Source organism: Prenolepis imparis, unplaced genomic scaffold (assembly GCF_030444845.1).
Source record: "Prenolepis imparis isolate NDT839.2.m4 unplaced genomic scaffold, iyPreImpa1.0 SCAF_4, whole genome shotgun sequence".
In the NCBI taxonomy this organism is placed as follows: Eukaryota; Metazoa; Arthropoda; class Insecta; order Hymenoptera; family Formicidae; genus Prenolepis; species Prenolepis imparis.
This window is the reverse complement of record NW_028141162.1, coordinates 19,105,346-19,127,610: the sequence shown is the minus strand read 5'-3', so window position 1 is coordinate 19,127,610 and position 22,265 is coordinate 19,105,346. Positions and strand designations below refer to the sequence as shown.

At 32.5% G+C, this 22,265-nt stretch overlaps 2 protein-coding genes and 1 long non-coding RNA gene across 5 annotated transcripts; all 3 read right to left on the bottom strand.

Annotated features, from left to right (window-relative positions):
* Positions 1 to 8,400: 8,400 nt before the first annotated feature.
* LOC145935042 (acyl-CoA Delta-9 desaturase-like) lies at positions 8,401 to 21,539 on the bottom strand. 3 transcript variants are annotated; one of them, XM_083036044.1, is made up of 6 exons: positions 21,393 to 21,539; positions 10,600 to 10,779; positions 9,559 to 9,689; positions 9,269 to 9,474; positions 8,999 to 9,178; positions 8,401 to 8,873 (listed from the first exon to the last, which is right to left on the bottom strand). In XM_083036044.1, exons 1-6 carry the CDS (start codon positions 21,430 to 21,432, stop codon positions 8,540 to 8,542), a joined length of 1,071 nt encoding a protein of 356 aa, XP_082892170.1. In that variant the 5' UTR covers positions 21,433 to 21,539; the 3' UTR covers positions 8,401 to 8,539. The 3 variants fall into 3 exon arrangements, with proteins under 3 accessions (XP_082892170.1, XP_082892171.1, XP_082892172.1); XM_083036045.1 differs by having other exon boundaries at positions 10,600 to 10,776; XM_083036046.1 differs by lacking the exon at positions 10,600 to 10,779.
* On the bottom strand, positions 14,604 to 16,555 carry LOC145935410 (uncharacterized). Its single transcript, XM_083036737.1, has 5 exons — positions 16,198 to 16,555; positions 15,974 to 16,123; positions 15,335 to 15,795; positions 15,001 to 15,193; positions 14,604 to 14,877 (listed from the first exon to the last, which is right to left on the bottom strand). The coding sequence occupies exons 1-3, from the start codon at positions 16,388 to 16,390 to the stop codon at positions 15,449 to 15,451; spliced, it is 690 nt and encodes a 229-aa protein (XP_082892863.1). The 5' UTR covers positions 16,391 to 16,555; the 3' UTR covers positions 14,604 to 14,877; positions 15,001 to 15,193; positions 15,335 to 15,448.
* Positions 17,252 to 20,181, bottom strand: LOC145935404 (uncharacterized). Its single transcript, XR_014425221.1, has 3 exons — positions 20,070 to 20,181; positions 19,696 to 19,873; positions 17,252 to 18,601 (listed from the first exon to the last, which is right to left on the bottom strand). It is a non-coding gene; the product is annotated as an uncharacterized LOC145935404 (long non-coding RNA).
* Positions 21,540 to 22,265: the final 726 nt, after the last annotated feature.

The window sequence follows — 22,265 nt, the reverse complement described above, 5'->3', positions numbered from 1 at the left end:
CACATATTTTACTTTAGAATAATTCCTCTCTTTCCTCCCATTTATATTAAGAATATTATTATAAAAGAATTATTATTATTAATATTGGAAAAAAATATTAAAAAAAAAAAATCTCCTTCGCATGCACCTCGCGCTATCTCTTTCTTCTCTCTCGCGCTATCTCTCTCACGGTTCCTAGCCTCGCGCTATCTGTCACTCTTTCGTGTACCTCGCCGCGACATATATCTCCTTCACATGCGCTATCTCTTTCTTCTCTCTCACGCTACCTCTCATCTCTAGCCTGGCGTTTCCCCTTCCCCGTATGACGTCAGACCCCGCAAGGACCAGGCAACAAGTTATGTATGAGAGCTGCTTACGGGTGGGAGAAAGATGCGTCCGTATTCTCTTTTCAATAGAGGTTACAACTCAAGAGTAAAGACAAAATCGAGAATACGAACGCTACTCGACGATGTCTTCGGGGAAAATTTTTTTCTCGCCGGAGCGTGCAGTTCGTTCACAAACTGCCGTATCTCCAAACTATGTTGCTTCTTTGCTTCATCGGTTTTCCCGATCGCCGTTTGTTGTTCGTTTTATCATTCATTTCCTGTTGTCATTCTTCAATAGCCGTTCTTTATCGTCCGCTACCGTAAGATAGTTGTTCTTGACCCGTTCGAAGCCGTTTCAGACCCGTTTGAAGCTGTTTCTGACTCGTTCAAAGCCGTTTCTGAGCCGTTCGTAGTCGTTTCTGACACGTTCAAAGCCGTTTATGAGCCGTTCGTAGTCGTTTCTGACCCGTTCAAAGCCGTTTATGACCCGTTCGTAGTCGTTTCTGACCCGTTCAAAGCCGTTTCTAACCCGTTCGTAGTCGTTCTTGAGCCGTTCAAAGCCGTTTCTGACCCGTTCAAAGCTGTTTCTGAGTCGTTTTTGACCCGTTCGTAGTCGTTTCTGACCCGTTCAAAGCCGTTTCTGACCCGTTCGTAGTCGTTCTTGAGCCGTTCTTTGCCGTTTCTGACCCGTTCAAAGCCGTTTCTGAGTCGTTTTTGATCCGTTCGTTGCCGTTCTTGAGCCGTTCGTAGTCGTTTCTGACCCGTTCAAAGCCGTTTCTGACTCGTTCGAAGCCGTTTCTGAGCCGTTCGTAGTCGTTTCTGAGTTAAGGTTACAGACTGCGATAAACGAGCGATAAACGTTAAAAATATTAAAGATACTTTTATTAATGATAATGATATAATGATATCTTTAGATGTTAGTTCATTATTCACAAATATTCCTAAAGAGTTGGTTTTAAATGCCGTTAAAAAACGTTGGATTGACATTGCTAAGAACACAAATTTCAATTTAGCTCAATTTTTACATTCAATAGAATTGATTTTAGATTCAACTAGTTTCAGCTTCAATGGTCAGTTTTATGAACAAACATTTGGCAGCCCGATGGGTTCTCTTTTATCACCTATCATAGCAGATATTGTGATGGATGATTTGGAGACACAATGTTTAAGTTTGTTAAGTTTCACTGTCCCCATATATTATAGATATGTAGACGACGTTTTTGCTATATTGCCACGTACAAAAATAGATGAGATATTAATGACTTTTAATAATTACCACCAACGCTTGAATTTCACATATGAAATTGAAGTCAGTTCTTCCATTAATTTCCTAAATACAACGATCATTCGTTCAGACAATAGACTCATTACTAATTGGTACAGGAAACCTACATGTTCTGGAAGATATATAAACTTTTTTTTTCTAACCACCCTTTAAAATATAAAATTAATACTATTTATAATCTGGTTGATCATGTCATTCTACTATCCAATGACATTTTCCATCATAAAAACATTGAGATGGTGAATGATATCTTACTTAATAATTGTTTAACCTAAACACATCATCAAACGACATATACAAAAAAGAATTAATGTATAAAAAATTCGTAATCACATTAATGATTGTGATATGAATCGTGGACAATCTGACAGAACATCTTTTATTTCATTGCCATATGCTAAAGATGTGAGTTATGATCTATGTCGTGAGTTATGATCTATGCGTGGCATGGGCTTCAACGTCTATAAAATAACCAAAAAAAAAGCTAAATACATTGATTAAACGTGGTAAAGATAGTTTACATAATGATCAGAGAACTAATGTTGTATATAAATTAGATTGCAAAAACTGTAATGCGTCATATATCGGCCAAACAAAAAGGCGCTTACGTACTCGAGTGAAAGAGCATTTTAACAATATAAAATTGCATGAAACCAATCATTCCGTTATAAGTAAACATAAATTGGAATTCGGACATGAATTTGATTTGGACAAAACCTAATATATTATATAATGAGAAATATGTGAAAAAGAGAGAAATCGCGGAAATGTTGTATATTAAAAAATTTAATAATACAATCAACCTACAAAAGGACACAGATAGCTTAAATAAAATCTATGACAAAATAATAAAGGTCGTTTAGCTTGGTTTCCTATTTTTATATTTCAGTCACTGACAAAGTTTCATACTGATACAATGTTTCTCTCTCTTTAAAATTCAACAAGATGTTAATGATTTGTTTTAACTTAAATTTGTGAAGTGTTTCAATAAGAACGTATGTACTCAAAATTTTATAGCAAATCCATTTATGTATATTACTGTTTTTTGTATTCAAACCGTTTTTTTTTAAATTAATTATTATTTCAGTTTATACTTGAAAAGGACCACAACCATATGGTCGAAGCGTTGTAACTTCTATTAAATAAACAAATTTTGGCTAGTTTGGTCGATTAATTTACAACTACCCCTTTGATTATTGTACTAGCGATATAAAAACAACTTAAAAAATTTAAAATTTTTATTAATTATTTTATTATTTTAATAATATTTAAAATTAAAAAGAGATACTCACTAGACCCATAATTCCTCCCTGACAGGTTCGGGAGGATATGATTCCTCGCCGAACAATTTTCTGAGGCAGAAGACGTCATCTCACTAGTAATCCTGTGCCCATTCCACGATCCCCTCCGCGTCGTCCCATAGCTCGGCCAATTCCCGCCGATCGCACCACCGATAATTTCGTACTTGTTCTATATGCCGATGATTAAGGTATCCACCGATTTGGATGGATTCCTCGGTTATTTTCTGAAAATCGACAAATTTGGTAGATAATATTAATAAACAAATTTATTATATAATAATAAAAACTTACCGGCATTGTGAATATAAGGAACAGAGTCCTCAATAAATTTTCTAGCAGGTGGGTCTTCCAAGATATTATGTCTATTATTTCATGAAGTCCTAAGGATATTCTTGTTAAAAAAAAATTTGGGCCCAAAATGTCTCCCGATCCAAAAGGCATTTTGCACTGCACTTAATAACTTAGCTCGATGACACTTAGCGATACTTAGCTCAGCGACTGCTTTAAACTTTGTGATGAACATCGCAGAGACAGACCCTCTCTCCATAAGCTTCAGCCCCATCCCCTCAGATAAATCGTAGTAATAAATATCTGTTTATAAATTCGAGCGGTTGGACATCAGCGCTCACCGTAATGCTATACGCCATACGCTGTTTTGTTTATACCTGCGGAAAGGACCATGAGAATGCTTAAAAGAGAGAGAGAGAGAGCGTGAGGTGTTTACGAGAGATAGCGCGAGAGAGATGTCGCACAGTGGTGCCATATACGTGAATCACGGAAAAAATTATATAATTTATTAACTTTTAGAGATCGGGCTTTTTTGATGATTTTAATAGTTTTCAATTGCACACATATCAATATTGTTATATTAGAAGAAATAAAACATCAATATAGATCTGATAAAAATTAGTTATATAATATATTTTTATTTAATTAGTGATGACCAATCTAAACGCGTGTTCAAAACAAAAAAAATAAAATATATTTTATAACAAAAGAGGTATTTTATAATATCTTTGAACTGAGCCTACTAGCCCCGGTCTCCTCTAGTCTTCTCGTTATGCATTTATATTCAAATAAAACAAATATAAACATTTTTCCATTTTTTATTATAAATATAAATAATCGCACTAAATCGCAATTGTAATTAATTGCATACGATAATATAGTATGATTTTAAATTTATATAAATTTCTGATTGAAGGGAAATGTAGATAAATGGTGAGATTTATTCAATGATCAAGATTAGTAAGGAGATTTACGATTTTATAATATTATTCTTTGCATAAAAAAAAATCCGATTTAAAAACGAAATAAATACGCTTTTATAAAGTTATTATGTCAAATTTGTGAATTCCGTACAATAATTTTCAATATAAGATCTTCAAAAAAAATTGTAGGAATATATGGAATAAAAGCATAAAAATTTCATATTCGATGATACTTTAAAATTTTCTTCGGAACGACTCTAATGATGTCCACAGTTTTATAAGCGTTGGACCGCTAACAATGCGAGTTCATACGATTAACAACGCCAAACTCATAAGTCTCGAATCTTCAAATGTATGCATGATGATGATCGAATCGACGTTACACCGTATGTTCGATCTCGATCCATGCATTGATGTATCTTTTGATCGATTGGTTAAAATTACCGAGACAGTCGATGTTAAATTTATACAATTTTCAAATATCGCGTCCAATGTAACGAGAATCCTAAAGAAGTATCAAATGTAATACGCGCTAGTGACGCCTTCAATAAACATCAACTCATCGATTGTGAGCTGGCAGCTTTAATTTTTAGTCCATAATATGTAAGAAAAAATATATAAATAAAGAGTTTTTAAAGTCTAAATTATGATGTAATTTTTGCATGCATTTCCATTCTCCATCTTTCTCCCACCCGTAAGCAGCTCTCATACATAACTTGTTGCTTGGTCCTTGCGGGGTCTGACGTCATACGGGGAAGGGGAAACGCCAGGCTAGAGATGAGAGGTAGCGTGAGAGAGAAGAAAGAGATAGCGCATGTGAAGGAGATATATGTCGCGGCGAGGTACACGAAAGAGTGACAGATAGCGCGAGGCTAGGAACCGTGAGAGAGATAGCGCGAGAGAGAAGAAAGAGATAGCGCGAGGTGCATGCGAAGGAGATTTTTTTTTTTTAATATTTTTTTCCAATATTAATAATAATAATTCTTTTATAATAATATTCTTAATATAAATGGGAGGAAAGAGAGGAATTATTCTAAAGTAAAATATGTGTTTTTATGTTTAAAATAATTTTTTTTTTATTCATAAAATAGGTATGTGTAATATTTATAATTTTGTGTGTATGTGTGTGTGCGTGTGTGTGTGTGTGCGTATGAATATGTGTGTATGTGAATTTAAAATTTAAAATATAAGAATATATAAGAATATAATAATATAATATGAATATAATATAAAAATATAAAAAATATAATAATATAATATGAATATATAAGAAAAATACAAATAATAAGATAAATAGATAAACAATATAAATTTAAAATACAAAATATAAAAATTTTTAATGCGTCGGCGGCAAGCGGTTGAGCAGCGGCTGCGAGGTGGTGGGGCGGTGGCAGCGAGGCGGTAGAGGACCATTATGGGACAGCAAGGGGTCCCTTCTGCATAACAGAAAATTTTTTTTTATTAATTTATAAATATTTTAATTTATTTAAATAAATACTTACAAGTATTACATACTGCCTCCATGACAGGTTAGGGAGAATATGGTTCCTCAATATCTCGGTCTGAAAAATTATAATGGTTCCTCAATATCTTGGTCCGAAAAATCATAATCCGATGATTCGCATGATGCCGATGGTGATGGCATATCCATTCGACCAATATATGGGTCCTCAGATCCTTTAAAGTAAACCACACAGCTTTTATAGCGACGTCGAAAGCATTTGATATTGTTGTGTGCTCTGAAGCATTTAGATAAACCGCCAGTTGTTTTTAAAATATCTTCATGAATTTCTATAAAATGGGCCAAATCTTTTGTTTGGGGTTTCTGTACACCGAGTTCACGATTTCGTAGAAACTGTACCACCGAAGACACCTTCGATTTTTTCTGACTCGCCATTTTCACAACACTTGTAGAATTCTCACTTTAAGTGTCCCAGCACAATCTCCAAAAGTTTATTTTGTGCAAATAGGACACATATCACATGGAAATATCTGACACAATGATTTTCTACAATAGCAACACCATCGACAATCCACTGCATTGTGTAATTTAATCACATGCTTTCGTACAGCATACATGTGTCCGAAATCTTGAATAGAGATCATACATGAAGTACATAAAGCCAGAGCACCATCCGTAGAATAATAAAAGTATATGGCGCAAACTTTTGTACGTCCGTTTAGCGCAAGGATTTGTGAATTAGACACTACCTTGTCGTGAATATCCGTAAGGTCCTCACTGCGATCACTAATATAATTACTGTCACTCAACAACAATGATCTTCGTCAGATTCGTCTACATTGTTATCCGACAACTCGTGATCTTCATCAGATGACTCGTCTAATATTCTCTCGAAATTATTATTTTCCATTTCTTTTTAACTCACTACACTGTGCCACTGACACTTCGCATAGGACACTTTAACTCGTCGAATGCTAAAGACTTTTTGACGCGGAGACCCACTCTCCATAAGCTTCAGCCCTATCCCTCTCAAAATTATCACAAAGGAATATCATAGTAATAAAATCGAGCGCTATCTGTTTATAAAAATTCGAGCAGCCGAACGTTGGCGCCGATACGTCGCAATTTTTCCTTAAAAGATATTATGGAAGATGTTTCGCTCTCGTTTATGGGAGATTTTCTGCGAGGGTACAAAGCTGCCGAACGTCAACGCTTTTACATTTTCACGTATAAATAACGTTTCGACATGTTCGTCGCAGCCTCATCCCCCTCAAAATTTCCTAAATTTCCACAAAAGAATATCTTAATGATAAAATGTCCATAAAATGAGAAACATAGTTTTAATGAACTCTAGAACGCTCCGTTGACAAGTTCGAGCAGCCGGACATCGGCTTCCGTAATAAAATTATATTAACGAGGGTACAAAATTGTTAATCATCGGCGCTTGTTCTATACCTTTTTGGGGAAAATGTCTAAGAACCCTCATAAAAAAGTCGTAAAGATACCATCTACAAATATTGCACTCAGAAAACTCCCCCTCTTTTGTCGAAACATCCCCCTCCACCCGCGTGACGTCAGCCCCCGCGCCTACGAGATACCCCCACCCCGCGTGACGTCATACCCCTCGTCACGGAGAACCCCCCGCGCCCCGCACCCCCCTCAGAGGACTGGGATAGAACTCTCATAGTATATCTACTCGGTCCGTTAGACGTCCCGGAATCGGTGTTTATGTCTGCGCTAGCGGTAATGGCGCGGTCGGTGGGGCACGGTGGGGTAGAGAGCGCGTGATGACGATACGCGCGCTTTTCTCTCCGGGCTTTCTCCGGCGAGCGTTCGATATATCGAATTGCCGCGCAACGGTCTTATTCGCGGGTTCCGTGGACTTGATTATTTAGCGCAGGATGGGGTCCCGTGGATGGTCCCCGGCGACGAGAACTCCCGTCAAAGGCGGGGAACTCCCCACCTCCGTTATTTACTGCCGGGACCAAGGTCAGTCGGAAAACGGACGCCTCCGATAATTGGGAACTTCCCAATGGAGACCGGGTTCTCCCGATCCCCGCGGTCGTGGTCCGGGGTTGTAAGCGGGGAAGGAGCGGTGCGAATCTGGACGGGAACTCCCGTCGGAGGCTGGGTACTTCCTACCTCTCTTGGTATTCGCTAGTTATCAGTTCGGGATCTGGTCGAAGTATTCTAATAGTTTACTGGAGCAGGTCGGGAACTGGAATGACTCCGCTTTAACCGACGCCGGCCTTTTTATATGGCCCTTCGGAGTGGTTCGGGTGACGTCGGTTCTTCTCGGGATCGTCTCGTCGCGATCGGCGCGCTACGGAGTGGGAGACGATACCGAGGGGCGGCTGTGATAACGGCCGTGTTTCCGGGATTGATTTAAAATGTGGCGCATCGCGCCTGCTGCACTGCCCGGCTGGTGGTCGCCGGGCGCAGCCTTCCGGCGGTAGTTGGCCGGGTAACGGGGTATCGTTACAGTTTAATAAAAAAAAGTTTAATCATGATAAAGTGGAAAGAGTTGTTAGAGACGACAAAGAGTGTGAGAAAGGGGGGCGGGGGAGGTGACGAAGGAAGTGAAGTCTATTGATCGATTATTGTGTCTATTGTTGCGTTATATGCAACTATTTAACCTTTATTCAGTTATCCAAATGCTGATATTTAGAGATTTAGATTTAAAAAATAAAGTCATAATACAGATTTTATTTATAAATTAAAAATGAGCGTAGTAAAATTATCATTTATGAAACACACAAAAATAAATGTTTTAAAAAATAAAAACAAAAAACCGGCTATTGAGAGCTGGCGCGGGTAAAAGCACGAACAATAAACATTCGTCTTAAAATACAAGAAACTTTATTAATTCCAAAACCATACGTGTTTCAGTTAACCTCACTACATGAAAGAAATAATATATAACGATAAACATGTATAAACCAGTCTAAATAATATAATAAATGAGCAATTTCCTTTTATTTGGACATTTGTTTGTCCGATTTTTTAACTATCAATTCAATATCTGAATTCCCTGTTGGGATCGTATCAGAAAAATTGGACTGACCGAATTTCATTAATCGCATATTGTTCTGAATAATACGTTTCTTGACTACGTCAACGTGTACGGTTTTCAAGTCATAAGCCAAACCTAGATAGGCAAAAAGGTCGATAAAAAATGTACAAAAATTCAGAGTGTAAGGTCCCAGCTCCGCGGCTTTGTAATCCCAAGGGAAAGTATGATGATAATTGTGCCAGCCCTCGCCCAAGGTCACGAAAGAAATTCCAGGATTCTGGACGGGCGATATTGAACTATATAATAAACATGTAAATATTTATAAACAGGAATACACACAATATCTACAAGACCATAGATGATCATAAACAATTGACGTAAATTTTATTCGCGGTTTTTTTTTAACAAAATAAATGCGTACCCATCGTATGGTTTCGTTCCCCAAATATGAGCAACGGAATTCACCGAAAAGGTCATATTAAGATTTAAGCAGAGCGAAAAGCTGATGAGATGCCATGCGTTCGACAGAGTTTCATTCCACACCCAGTAAGGAATCAATGTTGGCAAAATAAAGCAGAGGGGTACCAAAAATGCGTAATACCTGAATAAAGAGAATAAAGAGAAATCGATTAATAAAACATTAACAGATAACAATAGCTCTTATTTTCGCAAAAAGTTTCGATCGACATACTTCTTCTGAAAGACGACGAAGCAATCTTGTTCGAGATCCTTGCAATTGATTGTAGCACCCTTTTTAAGGACATCCGGATGTTTGGCAATCAATAGCCAGCCAATGTGTGAGAAGAAGAATCCTCTGCGCGCATTGTACGGATCTGCATCGGTGTCCGTAAATTTATGATGCACTCTGTGATCTCTGGCCCACGCATAAATAGGACCCTGAACATAAAAGTGTAGAAAAAAATGAATATAACCGCGATAAGAGAAGAAAAGGACAAAAAGAAAAATTAGAATCGTACTTACTTGAAAAGCAGCGGTTTGGAAGATTGTCAGAATTAATTTCATCGGCCATTTTGCTTTATAAGTTCGATGGGTCCATAGCCTATGACCGCCAGCTACGGTGCCTACCATCGCGGCGACATAAAAGGCGAAGGCTGAAATTATAAAGAACGATAACAACATAAGCCGATAAGTTAATGTAATTTTAATGATTCAAAAAATTATATATTATAAATAATTTAAATAGTAATTTTTTCGCTACATAATTCTCTTGAATATATTATACAGGATGTTTCAGGAGGAATGGTCAGTATTCTAGCACCCAGTGAGAAATGGTGCTTGAATCGACGTCGATTCGACCAATCATTTCTAGCTGGGGACATGATTGAACATATTATTTTAAGCAAAAAAGTTTGTATAAATATGTGTTCTATTCTGGATGGTTATAAAAATGCAACTTAATTTTAAGAATGAATACATTTCTTAACTTATTGTAAGTATAACCAAATGCTATGAAACAATTATATTAAATTTAGGTCACGTTTGATAAGTTCTGTGTTAGTTTAAACTTTTTAGTTTCTGATGTAATTAAAATTTATTCATGCTAAAATTATTAATTAACTGAAATTATTGTTTATTTATTAATATCAATTATTCAAATATATCATAAGCTTAAAATTTCATGCAATTGTTTCATTGAATTTGGTTCTAATAAGTTAATGAATGTATTCGTTCTTAAAACTAAATACATTGTATTTTTATAACCGTCCAGAATAGGGCCACATGTATATTATATAATCTTGTTATATAAACTTTTTTGCTTAAAATAATGTATACAATTATGTCCTAGAATGTTGACCATTCGTCCTGAAACACCCTGTATATTATATTAAAGTTACATCAGGACATCAGGACTTTTGGTAATAAAGTCAATAAAAATAAATGTATATAACTCAAATCAGATAAAAAATATATATAAATAATAATAATTAGATAAAAAAAAAATATATATATATATATATTTAAATAATAATAATAATAATAATAGAGATAAGAAATATCTACACCAAATAATTGTCCAAAGTTTAGCGTAGAAGAAAGCCAAATATAATCCGTAGATGCCGGCCAGATGAATGTACATTAATGTAATTATTTTTATCCAAACAGGTGTCCATTTGTAATTGATTTGTTGTTTTTGTGAATCTTTCATTGATACCTTCATTGATACCAGGTTATTAGAACCTTCTGCACAGATTTCATAATAGATACGTCAAATAAGTTCGAATATCACGCTAAAAATATCTAACACATATTTTTGCTAATAAGTGTAATCTTTCTTTATCATGACAAACCGCATAGTAATTTTCTAAAACAATTATGATGAAACCGTAATTATTTATTATTATTATTTTCCTACTTATCGCTATTATAAATTCGCATATATATAATATATAGGGTGTGTTATTTCATGACTCGAGGTTCATACATTAAGAGCGTGTTATTGAAATTATTTAGAGTTGAAATTGTCTAATAAACATATATTACGTTCTGCGTAAAGGTAATTTAACAGTTCGCCATACCAGGAGAATTTTTTATCAAGTATATACAAACTTATTTGCATACAAAGTTCAGATAATAATTCGAACTATAAAATAAATTATAACCCAGGTAGAACATAAAACTCATAATGACGTCATTATGACGTCACTAAAATGTCATTTTGAAAAAATCATAATGATCTCATTTAATACATTTTTAGCAACGTTTTGATGACTTATTTTTGATTTCATATCCCGTGTGGAAATTTTATATAGGCTATAACCGGGCCCTATAAAGGTTTCCTAACTTTATTTGAGGCGCGAGTTAGGACGCCCATCTTGGCCCAATCTCGAGATGTCACGCTCTTTTATCTAGGGCCCTTATTGCTTTCCAAACTTGGGCCAATATGGGCGTACAAATTTTGGCTTGGGCCAAAAAAGATATATTCATATATCCATTTCGAAATTTTTTAACTTGTTTTTAACTACATGCAACTTATATAATGATTCTATCTGAAAATTAGGCGTTTTATAATGGATTAAATGTTTTCTCGTATTTGAAAAACACACTTACCTTGGTGGGACTCCGAACTCGGGACCTCTGGATCGTGAGCCAACTGCCTTACGTGGTAGACTACTTTTTAATTTAATATAAGTGTTATATCTGCATATGTCATAACCAGCACAAATATATAATTTTTCAAAAATTATCTTAAGAAACAAATTCAGTTTAAAAAAAGTAATAAAATTTCGAAATGGATATACAAATATTTTTTTTTAAATGTCAAGTCAATGTCGGAAACCAGTGTCGGCTCGACACTGGCACGTAGCATTGGATCGATCACATGTATTATATAAGTTAATTATTTAATATCACAAAAAGTAATCAGTTTGAATAAACTTTAGATAATTGAATCATTTCTTTATGTGTATTTTAAAAAATGTATTGATTGCATCGTTTACATCAAAAGTAGAGTAAAAGAACTTTTCATTTTTTCTTCCACTTCTTACGAACACATGTACTTTTTTATACAAAATATTAATACATATCCCAGGTAGAACATAAAACTCATAATGAGATCATGATGACGTCATTTCAAAGTGATTTTGGAAAAAATTCTCTCTCTCTCTCTCTCTCTCTCTCTCTCTCTCTCCCTCCCTCCCTCCCTCCCTCTCTCTCTCTCTCTCTCTCCCTCTCTCTCTCTCTCCCGATTCAGCGACTTTCGGATCTATATTTTTCTCTCGCATCTAATTCTTTAGGGGGGCTAGAGGGGATGTATAAAAAATCTCAAGTATGAGATTTTTACAAGACTTGGCAGTATACCAAGTAGTAAAATTCGTGCCCTGTGCACAATTAATTTAATTCCAGCGAAAAATTAAATTTTCGTTGGAATACGCATCAACATCCGCGTTCGACTCTTAAGGCTTATCACTTATATTTGTATTTTAATACGGAAGAGCCTTAATAGTAATTCTTATTGCAAATTAAAAGTTTTAGTTTTTATTTATAAGATGTTTACAATCGTGATTATTGTAGATAAGGAAAGATTCCCGATGTCGTCGAGGCGAGAGCGAGAACGAATAAAGAACAAGCGAGATGACGTATTATCAAAGAGTTCCGAAGTCTCTCTCGCGAGGTTCCCTTTAAATATAATCTTTCATATCATATGTCATGTTACTATAGAAAATACAATTTTTGTATTTCGCATTTTATCGAGTTGAAAATTAGTTTAATGAATTAATGAGGTTTTTGCGATTAAAATAACACCAAACATGACATAAATCGATAATTTTTAATTAAATAAGTGATTAAAATTTTGATTACATATATAAAATTAAAAATTACCGATTTTTGGCGTGTTTGGTGTCATTTTAATCGCAAAAATCTCAATAATCCATTAAAATTATTTTCAACTCGATAAAATGTGAAATACAAAAATTTTATTTTCCATAGTAACATGACATATGATATGAAAGATTATATTTAAAGGGAACCTCGCGAGAGAGATTACGGAACTCTTTGATGATACGTCATCTCGCTTGTTCTTTATTCGTTCTCGCTCTCGCTTCGACATCGGGAATCTTTCCTTATCTACAATAATCACGATTGAAAACATCTTATACATAAAAACTAAAACTTTTAATTTGAATTTTATCGGTTTGAAAATAATTTTAATGGATTAATAAAATTTTAGCGATTAAAATGACACCAAACACGACATAAATCGGATAATTTTTCATTAGTTAGTAATTAAAATTTTAATTACATTTTTAATAAAATTCATCCAATTTATGTCATGTTTGGTGTTATTCTAATTAGAAAAATCTCATCAATTCATTAAAATTATTTTCGAACCAATAAAATGTAAAATAAAAGTTATAGTTTTTATTTCATAAGATGTTTATCTTCTCGACGTGCTAGAACAGCTCAGAAAGATAAACTGATTCGAAAATCGCGTCTTCCTGCGAAAGCAAGAGCGAGACCGTCAACGAAGAGCGAGCGCGAGAAGACCTATCATATATCAAAGAGTTCCGAAGTCGCTTACAATCGGCTTTCCCCATCTATAGCAATTCATGAATATAAACAGCTTATAAATCAAAACTTAAAACTTTTATTTTACATTATATCAGTTTAAAAGTAATTTTAATAAATTAATGAAATTTTTACGATTAAAATGATATCAAACACGACATAAATCGGGTAATTTTTAATTAAATATGTAATTTCAATTACTTGTTCAGTGAAGAATTATCCAATTTATGTTGTAATTGATGACATTTTAATCGCAAAAATCTCATTAATTTAATAAAATTATAGTATATTTAAAAATATGTAATATAAAATATAAAAAGTTTAGTGCAAGAAAACCATTTATTGTCACATAAATAAAACAAATAGAAAAATAAATAAAATAAAAAATAATGATAATAATGAATGAGAGAGAGAGAGAGAGAGAGAGAGAGAAATATATACTAAATAATATATATATATATATATATATATTATACAAATTTAAAAAAAAATATATTAATAATAATAATCTCTAAACAATGTTTTAAAGAGATTACAATATTCAAAATATTCAAATACGATAATTATATATATATGTGTATTTTTTAAATTTGTATATTATTTTAATTTTAATTTTTTTTATTTAATTTATTTATTAATAATTATTAATATTATTATTGTTTTATTATAATTATATTATTTTTATATATTATTTTTTTTATTTATATTAGTGTCATTATATAGTTTATATTCAACATAATTATAATACAAGGTTAAGAATATTCCCGATTCAGCGACTTTCGGATCTATATTTCTCTCGCCTATAATTCTGTAGGGGGGTTAGAGAGGATTCGGGAAATTAAATCTCGAATTGAGATTATTCCCAAATAAAGTCTTATAATATAAGAATTAGTCTTAGCCAGTGTTGGTCAATAAAATATTCTTAACCTTGTTTTAAAAATTCGACTGGCAAATCACATCTTACATATTGATAATTATAATAATTATATATTCATATATAAATAATGAGATAGAAATTTGGTAAGGTAAAGTCGGTAAAATGTTCTTGTTAGTTATCCTCCGTACAGGTTGGATAGAATAACTAATATAATCATTACCGACCGTATGACGCGGGCCCACCGAGCCCATTTGGTAGAGACAGAAATTTACCCAGGGCTGACCGTCTTTACTAGTACCTAGTCGGTGGCCGAATTCATTTGTGAATAAACGGCTCATGCACCGTTGAACCAAATTTTTGCTGCCTTTTCCTCCGATTTTACTCATAAATTCGACCTTAAAAAAATTAAGTGAGACTAGAAACGCATTCGCACATACGTAATTAGATAAATAATAAATGTAATTCAATATACTATTACTCACATAATAAATATTATTTATATACAAAAAGTAACTTACAAAATTCGCTTTTATTTCAACACTTTCCATGCTTTCCTCAAATTCTTTAAGATTTCGTATGGAATTGATCGGAAGTATATCATCGAATTTATTTGTAGGCTCTTCCGCATTAACGCCTCTTTCTAAATTTTTCAGCCTTTTGTCATGCTTTTTACATATTTTAAGATTTCCACACAAATTGGAATTAACTTTTCTGAAATATAATAAATTGACATATAAATTTTCTCTTACTGTATTGCTTCTGATTAGGATGTAGCAGGATACAATAAGTTTAAGCATCATGTATTTATAATGTGTATTACACAATAATGTAAATGTAAAATAAGGTTCTTACCAATGTCGTCAACTGTAGCTAATGCAGCTAATGGGGAACTTGAAATAACATTTACATCTAAAAAAATTATTGTATTAATTATAGATTTGACATCTTATGTTACATACCAATTTATCAAAGATAACATGGAAAATAAAATAATTTTGAACTCTTATTTTGTAAATTAATTTCCTTAGGTTCCGATATCGATAAATTCAAATTAATATTATTAAGCTCATCCGTTTGTATCAACTCTCTGTGTTCTGTATCACACAATAAACGATTTGGCGTAGAGCTTTCTTCGGCGGCATTTTCACACGAGGATTGCTTTTCATGCGGGACTTGTTTGGCGGCATTTTCATACGAGGATTGCTTTTCATGCGGGACTTGTTTGGCGGACAAATATTTTTTTCTGGATGAATCCCGATCTTTATCTATTTTTGACTTCTTGGGTGCAGTCTGACATAACCGCGGAGGTGAATCTATAAAGTGTAATAAAAGTTAGTAAAGCGTGAATAGTTGCTTTCACACTAAATCATTGATATTATATTAAAGGAAAAAAATTCAATTTTTGAAAGGAAAACTTTGGTTTCTGATAGTGCAATAGAAATATAATGTAATAAAATGCAATAGAAATATAATGTAATACAATGTAATTACTGTAATCGTCATCCGCACTGTCACCGGAAGTCTCATAGATATCGTGGAATTGTTTTTCATGTGCAACTCTTTTCTCACGTCCTCTGCTTTCCTCACAAGAAGGTGTGTAATTAGCATCTTCTGATTTTTTCCGTGCCTTTTCGAAAGTCTCTGTAAATATGAAATATTATATTAATATTATATAATTCTTATTTGGAATAATTGTCACTTTTACGCATGCTTACCACAGTAGCATTCTACGTTTACATCGAAAAGTAACCAGTCTATCTCTGGTGGATAGTTTTTTTTAACGAAGAAGGAAGCATTTTTAGTCATTGGCCATCTACATTTAGTAGAATCTTTTGTAAGCCACGAAGTCGGAATTTCGGAGTATGTCCCTTCATTCGGAAATTGTACAACCGCATACGGGAAACTCATTTTGACGTTCAATATATATCTTCAATACAGTCATATATATATATAATTATATGTAAATATATAATTTATCGTCCTAATGCAATAAGCTAAAAACTATACTTGAGTTATCATCAGAAGACACATCATCTGCTTTTAAACATTTACGTGAAATTTGGTCAGCTGTAACAGTTGCATATAAATCTGCCTCACTATCAGATAACTTAAAAATTCCTACCAGCATTGAATCGCACGGAGAAGTAAAGAATGGTTCAATAGAGAGATATTGTTTTATTCTAAAATATAGAATATTATTCTTTAAATAAATATCATTTACTGTAGCAATTATACCATTTGAAAGAACACAACAGTTATTGCCATTTTTGGACGATAAGATAAATCCATCAAACTCAACTTTATTTACTTTTGTTTTATTTTTATTGTAATGAATTATTGGAAAATCTTTTGAAGGATTTAAAAAGTTTTTCTCAATGTTTCTCTTTTCTATAATTCTGTTAGCTATTTGTTCTAAAGGTTTGCCACTAACTTTTAATGACTTTTTAATTGTATACAAATAATTTTCAAATTTAAAAGCAGAATAAGAATCAATTGTTCCAAACCGTTTAACATCATTACATATATGTATTAAATTATGGACATTATGTGATAAGTATTGATCTCCGTAATACTCGCGGAATTTTCGAACAAAGAATTCAAAAAGAGATTGTGCGTAATCAAGCAGATGCTTATATTGTTTATCTGATACAATTCTTACAGCAACGCACAGACAGGTAAAGTGTATGTATAGTTTTTTAGATAATACATTTTTCATTATAATTATTCCTGTATACAGTGCAAAAAGCTTATGTTCGGTTGCTTTCCAACGATCTAGATCTAGCAAATCCCTTGGACGTCGTGCAAATTCTATGGGTATAAACTTTTCAATTTGCTATTAAGTTGTTGGGCTTTATGTAATAGAACAGCAGTCAATCGTATATTTATCGGACCTTTAATCCAAAATCGAAGCATTGTTTTATTAACACCAAGAAAAATAAGGTGCATACAATCTAATGGCACATCCGAAACCATTCCAATGTCTAAAGTCTCTAAAATAGTTGGTTTAGTTAAATATTTATCAGCGTGATGTTCTTCATGCTGTCTACTTTTAAATGAAAAATCCGTCCTCAAGGTTGAATTTTGTTCTAAAAATACGACTTTATTGTGAATAAATTGACCTTCTTGTATACACTTAGTGCAGCTGAAATAACCTGTGTGACCTTTAATACCACAAACGAATGATTTTGCTGGAGCATCACATATTATAGCATTAAATTTAATACAAATAATTCCTCCATTAATATTCAAACCGGTATCAAGAATGGGTTTTGCTTCGTCTACAAACGGCTTTAGAAAAACATCGACATCTTGTGGTTTCGAATTACCATGATAAATGCCTATAACGAATGGTTCTGTGTAAAAACTTGCAACTATAGCACTTAAGATAGGCCAAAATTGACTACTCGTACTTTTTGTAATAGGCAAACCATCGATATTAATATTTAGTTTCAATTCTGTTGGATACAATGATGTTTGAAAATGTATTTTAATCGAATGCTTTAAACCTTCTGCAAGTCCAAAGTGAATATATTTTCCGTCATTCATTTTTATTATTTCTGAAAATGTATTGCGTGGTGTTTTCATTAATATTCTACAATCAACTGGAACACTTAAATTATTTCTTAACAAAATTCGTAATATATCATTTATGGCACTCTGACTAATATTGTGTTTTGTTACCCAAGATCTTAAATCGTCATGCAAGGAATTTCCAATATTTACGGTGTCATCTGATGATAAACTGTGGAAATCATTGTCAGTAGCATCTGATTCACTTTCATTAAAAGTAGAACTTATATCATTACAATTATTATTAATACTTGCATTGCAATTATTAATACTTGCATTGCAATTATTAATACTTGCATTGTCATTTTCTGAATTACAATCATTAATAGTTATTGCACTATTTATTTCCTCTGTGCATGTTTTTTTAATACTTTGGGGGCCAAAAACATTTAACACATTACTTTCGCGTAATACAATTCTTCGTTTTTGGCGCTGGGATAAATCAGAGAAATCTTTGCGTGACATTATATATATTAATCAATTTTTTTAACAATGAGCAGAATATATTATATATATATGACGTACCTATCGATATTATACGAAAAAACACTGTAAAAAAGACACAAAATAATATTTATGCCCATTATATAAATGACACAAGCATAAATACATCATGTTCGTGAAATCACAAGTATTAAAAACATTAAAAAATACGTTTATCAAACATGCATATGTCAAATTAAATAATTTGACGCGATGTCATACAATATAACCAAAAAGTACGAAAATTTCATTAAAAAATTTCATTAAAAAATCAAGAACAATATTTTTCTTGAGTTTTATAATTCAAATCTGTTTTATTTTTCAATTAGAATGTTTAAGAAAAACACGACTATTTTTTGAGAAACATTATAAATAGCATGTACTGCATTATTCACGATTATATTTTTCTTAACTATGATAATATGAATGATTGTATATGTGTGTGAAAAATAAATTAAATGAATAATATGTTACAAAATTTTAAATAATATTAAATCTTGTTATAATTTTTCTTTTCTATTTTTTGCGAAAAAAAAAATTATTTTACATTATTAGAATTATTGTATATCTTTTATCACAACAATACAGTAACAATTTTAAAATATAACATTTAATTTTTTCGATATTATATTTAACTAATATAAAATATGTAAGTGATTAGTATTTTGAATCTAAAAAAATCTGAGTTTTACTACAGCATTATTTTTACATTATAGAAGATTAAAACATTTTCTTTACATCGAGTTCTTGAAAAAAAAAATAATAATATTAAAAAAGTGAGAGCGAGAAAAAGAGAGAAAAATCATAATATACTGTGCATTTAAAAATTAATATTAGCAAAAATCTAAAATAATTAATTTTAAATCTTAATTTAAAATTAATTGTTTCTGAATATGAAACATTACATACAAGTGTAAAATACTATAAAGAATAATACATTTAAAATAAATTTAAAAAATTGAAAACAAGATTTAATGTAAATATTAATTAATTGACAAGTTAAATTAATATACCAGACAAAATGACACACATACTTTTTTATTTTACTTTATTATTATGATTGGGTTTATTCTTCTGTGAGAGATACGCAACAACTGAATTAATGAAATATGCAAGTTTAAACAATATCGATATAAAAAAATCAGAATTAATTTACTCACCGGAGTTTCTCTATATCACTTTTAACAGATCCAATATGTGATATACTGGGAGACGCAATCAGAATAATGATGCTGCGATGATTACAGTGGCATTAATTGCCTGCACACTTGTTGCACATGAGTGAAAAAACGTGGCCCGTCTCTATCAAGGCTGAGTCCAAAAAATTCACTGCCAGTACTGAAAATTTACAGGAAAAAGATTAACTTTGAACTAGTGCAGTTAGTTCAGCTATAAAGAACAGACCTAATATACGTAACGTATACATATCTTTTAACAGATTAGGTTTGTTCTTCTGTAAGAGATACGCAACAACTGAATTAATGAAATATGCAATAAACGGTTATCGATATAAAAGAATCAGAATTTTACTTACCGGAAATTCTTTGCATCACTTTTAACGAGACAAATGAGATCCACACAATATATATTAATACATATATACTGGAAGACATGGTGTAGAAAAGTTCTTAACAATGATTCCAAGAACACGAACGAGAGAGTATTGGCAAATAATTTTGAAACCAGACCACATATATTAAAAAGAACAATAAGGAACGTAGAAAAGGAAAGCGCTTGCGAAACCATACGCGTGAATGATGCAATAATGGCTAAAAAATTCTTCAATGATTTCAAGAACGCGAATGAACCTAACCACACACCACAAATTAACCACAAGGAATCTATATTATTATATTAACTTTTCACACGCCCGGTGAACAACCATATGCACCGTTAATGGTCGGGAGAACAGAGACCCCGGACTTGTCTCCACGTTCGCCGGCTCGACCCCGGGGAAACAAACACACCACGTGGTGTTCGCCAATCGCATGGCGTAATGTAGCATTGCGCATGCTTTTGTTATCACGTGTCGGTACGTGGCCAATGATTGCACTCGTAATAGCCGCGATGACGAGCGCATCCATCGAAAAAACCCGGTCCGTCTCTGCCAACGGAAAAAAGACAGAGAAAGAGAGAGAGAGAGAGAGAGAGAGAGAGAATTTTCTTTTTAAATCTTTCATAAACCTTTATATTAATTATACAGAAAAAATGCCAGAAAAAGGGAGAAAAAAATCACTGGATGAGAAGCGAAAAAAATAACTCGCGTGTTACTCAAGTTACATCGCAATTATATTAACAACATCTGTAATAATATATTCTATATGTATTAGTAATATAACATCCGTTATATTGCTAAAGGATTACAGTTGTTATATTTATGTTATGTATCTCGAGTTATATGTGTGTTATATTACATTTTTAAAGAACTATTATGAATTATATATGTAACGAAGAAATATAATTTTGTTCTTCTAAAGTGCTCTCAAGATTATATAACATTTACATCTCGTCTATATTACCGTGAAATATAACATATTGTTCTCTTCATGTGCTCCCTACGTTATGTAACAGTTACATATTGGTTTGCTGGGTTTAGATTTATGAAATATCAAAAAAATGAGATTTGTATAATTAAAAGGTAATTTTTACTTAATAATTATACGGGGTATTTACTTTGACGTAAATAAGAATAAGTTTTAAAGTTTATTCAAGAATATCGCGTATAAAACATTCTGTTTTAATAGCACAAATTTTATCTTAATGTAACAGTCTTTAGAATTTAGAATTAATATATACGTATACTTTTGTAGCATCTTAAAGAATGCATTAACTTGATTAAAAAGATAGAATTACTTACCAGAGAGCTCGACAAATAAATAGTTATACATTTTTTTCATTATGACTACAAATGTCAATAACTATGATCACTTCTGATACTTATTGAAGGTAAATCGCGATTATGTCGTTCCTGCAGTCACTTTGATAGTGAATAAGCAACTGCTTCATTGTGCACTTTAATATATACTCTATTCAATGAGAGTATACGTGTTGCGGTTCGGACGAAAACTCGTCCGTTTCGGTCATGTCTCCGCCCATAGTCTCCCCCTCCGCGGCTTGTATAACTTTCAGTTTTATATCTTTATTTCTTTTTTATATATAAATAACATGTTTCATATATTATATAGTCCACTCAACTTTAGAGTCATAAAATGCAGCTAATATTTTCTCAATTGATAGATAGTTTTTATAATGTTGTCAAAAATATAATATGTATCGATAAACATATTAATAATATTTTTATATATACAATTTTTTTAAGTTGCATTACTGGATATCTTTTTTGTTTCCTTCGATGAATAAGAAAATAATAATGTAACGTGGTCGATCTTGAAACCGGTTCGTCAAGCTTTAAATTTGTGATTTGTTAACATCATCAAGCGACTTAGAAGAAAAAAAGCGTGATATAAAACATGTATTTTTATTTCCTCATATATTCTTATAAAAATCACGATTCGCGTTGTTGTGTTGTAAATCGGAACGATATTATTTATGCAACAGCAATTAAAGAGACTATAGGCGACGTCGCGCTCAATAAAAATCAGGATCGCAAATGATTTTTTGCGATAAAATTGGATCAGGGTATTAATACTCATTATATGTACAATAATGTACATTTCATTGCATTGCATGAAGAAAAAATTAAGCTAAATGATACTTTTTATATATACGA